Source organism: Tribolium madens, unplaced genomic scaffold, assembly GCF_015345945.1.
Source record: "Tribolium madens isolate multiple individuals breed KSU strain unplaced genomic scaffold, Tmad_KSU_1.1 Scaffold_19;HRSCAF=116;Tcas5.2_LG9, whole genome shotgun sequence".
Lineage (NCBI taxonomy): Eukaryota > Metazoa > Arthropoda > Insecta > Coleoptera > Tenebrionidae > Tribolium > Tribolium madens.
This window is the reverse complement of record NW_025400983.1, coordinates 15841001-15843337: the sequence shown is the minus strand read 5'-3', so window position 1 is coordinate 15843337 and position 2337 is coordinate 15841001. Positions and strand designations below refer to the sequence as shown.

At 32.6% G+C, this 2337-nt stretch overlaps 1 protein-coding gene across 1 annotated transcript; it reads right to left on the bottom strand.

Annotated features, from left to right (window-relative positions):
• Positions 1-811: 811 nt before the first annotated feature.
• On the bottom strand, positions 812-1995 carry LOC123015562 (putative gustatory receptor 28b). The gene is made up of 2 exons (XM_044415345.1): positions 1138-1995; positions 812-1090 (listed from the first exon to the last, which is right to left on the bottom strand). Exons 1-2 carry the CDS (start codon positions 1993-1995, stop codon positions 812-814), a joined length of 1137 nt encoding a protein of 378 aa, XP_044271280.1.
• Positions 1996-2337: the final 342 nt, after the last annotated feature.

Genomic DNA, 2337 nt, shown 5'->3' with positions numbered 1-2337 from the left:
ATATTGAAGATTGGCAAAATGTTTTATGTTCTCTGACAAGTCAAGATTTTGTCTTTATGCAAATGACAGACGAATACCGGTGTATAGTATAATGTACAGTTCGGTGTAATAGTTTGGGATGCTAGCTCTCTGGAAGGTCGTACAGAATTAGTGTCTATGCGTGGAGTTCCTATGACGGCTGTACGTTATATTAGAGACATTCTAGACCCTCATGTTATCCCGTATGGCTCATTTTTTGGTCCAGATTTTGTGTATATGCACGATAATGCTCGACCGCAGATAGCCCGGATAGTGCAAGAATACCTCAGAGAAACTGAGACACCTGTTATGAGGTGGCCAGCTCCTAGTCTTGATTTAAATCCAATCGAGCATGTATGGGACACCCTTCAACAGCGTGTATTGGGGCGCAGAATAGTTTTTAGAACTGTCCAACAGTTGGAAGCAGTTCTTGTGGAAGAATGGCATAACATCCCACAAGAATACATTGTGAATCTTTTTGAAAGCATGTCGTATAGGATGGAAGCTGTTATTCAGGCCAGGGGTGGATCGACCCGTTATTAATTTAGTTATAGTCCATAACCAATTTTTTACATTATTAAAAATCCGTTGAAGAATATTTTAACACAAAGTTTTTCAATTATTTATTTATTCTTTCGTAATATGTTACACCCCATCTTACATAACAATAAGTATCATAGCTTGGTTTATCACAACTGAGGGAGGTGCGATAATTTTTGTGGGGAGTGTATTTTAGTTGGACTACTTTAAATATAATATATTGAAAAACGAGTACTAAATTCAAAGGATTCATTTATTCAAACTGTAAAACAATGACTAGATAAGCAGCAATCGATCCAAAAATCATATACAACATTGTATGGTCAACATCAAAAAGGCCAGCAGCTGAAAATTTAACTTTTCTTTGACTCAAATGTTCTGCTAGAAGCATAAGTTCATTCTTGTTGATTTCATCACTATGTGATTTCGGGCATGACGGATAATTTAAAAGAATCTTGTAAGAAAGTACTGACGTATTGTTAGCTTCATTTGATGCTCGTTCACAGCAAATCGATAAAATAATACCAAAAAGCTGAAAATATTGAAATTATTATAAACATAATAAAATAATCAACTAACAATATAAATGATGGAATTCCAGGTATCAGAAATAAGTAAAGTTGTCGGCCAAACATCACCTATGGCTTCAATACGTAGTGCAAACTTCATCAAAAGATTCAAACTTTCAATTAAACAAATTATAATAATGAAAGTGACACAAGCTATTTGTATTCCATATGAACTGCTCACCAAATCGATAATATCGCACAACTTGTCATAAGTTTTAAGAAAAAACTTCATTTTAATTGTTTCAACTTTAGAAGTTGGTGGATATTGCATGGTTGTAGCTAATTTTTCGTTAACAAAAGTAAAATACTGTTTAACACACGTTGAAAAAAGTTGCACTTGAGTTACTGTTATTGACACCAAAAATATATTCACATGCATCACAACAGAAAGACTGTAAAGAAAAACTCCGTGTGTCCTTATCTGCGATACGGATTCAAATACTATATAAGAAAAAAGAAAAATCTCCAATAATCCAAAGACAATAATTAAAACTTTATCGTTGATTTGAGAATTTAAAACTCGTTCAATTTCTTTCAAGTTTTTCACCAGTAAAACAATTTTTCTCCTGCGAAAAATTATGGCAAATGAAATCGACAATACGTTGGTTATAGTGACTGATGCGATTGCGACACTATCTAAAATCGAAACTGTGGCAAGTGTATTTTTGTAAATATAAATCCCTTTGAAATATAAAGTATAAACACTTAATGTCACTAAAGCAAAAGCAAGTGAGGTAGAGTAGATTATATAAATTACTGATAACCCACTGTAATTAAATAAATCAGGAACTGATAAGGCTGTTATTTCAGAAACTGATTGCAAAATTTTCACAATTTTTTTGTTTGATAATTCTTCATAGCGTTTCATTTTGGTGACACAATGTGTTATTAGAATGAGAACTGGAAATAAAATCGATAATTAATCTAAACTAAAAGTAAATTTAATGGATTAAATGCTGAAATATTTATGATACTCAATAAATAAAAGTTTTTCATCCTTGCGTATGTGCATTTTTGGATAGTGATTGCAATTCAAGTATTCCGTTTATAAATAGCAATGCATCACCAAAATTTAATTTCCGTAAAGCGGATTTAGAAGCGCTTTATCTTGCTCTGGCTGAAGTAGATTGGTCATTTATTTCATCATTTGAAAACACCACCGACCCAGAAGCAGCATGCGAAATTTTCTACAATAAGATGTTTAAAGTAA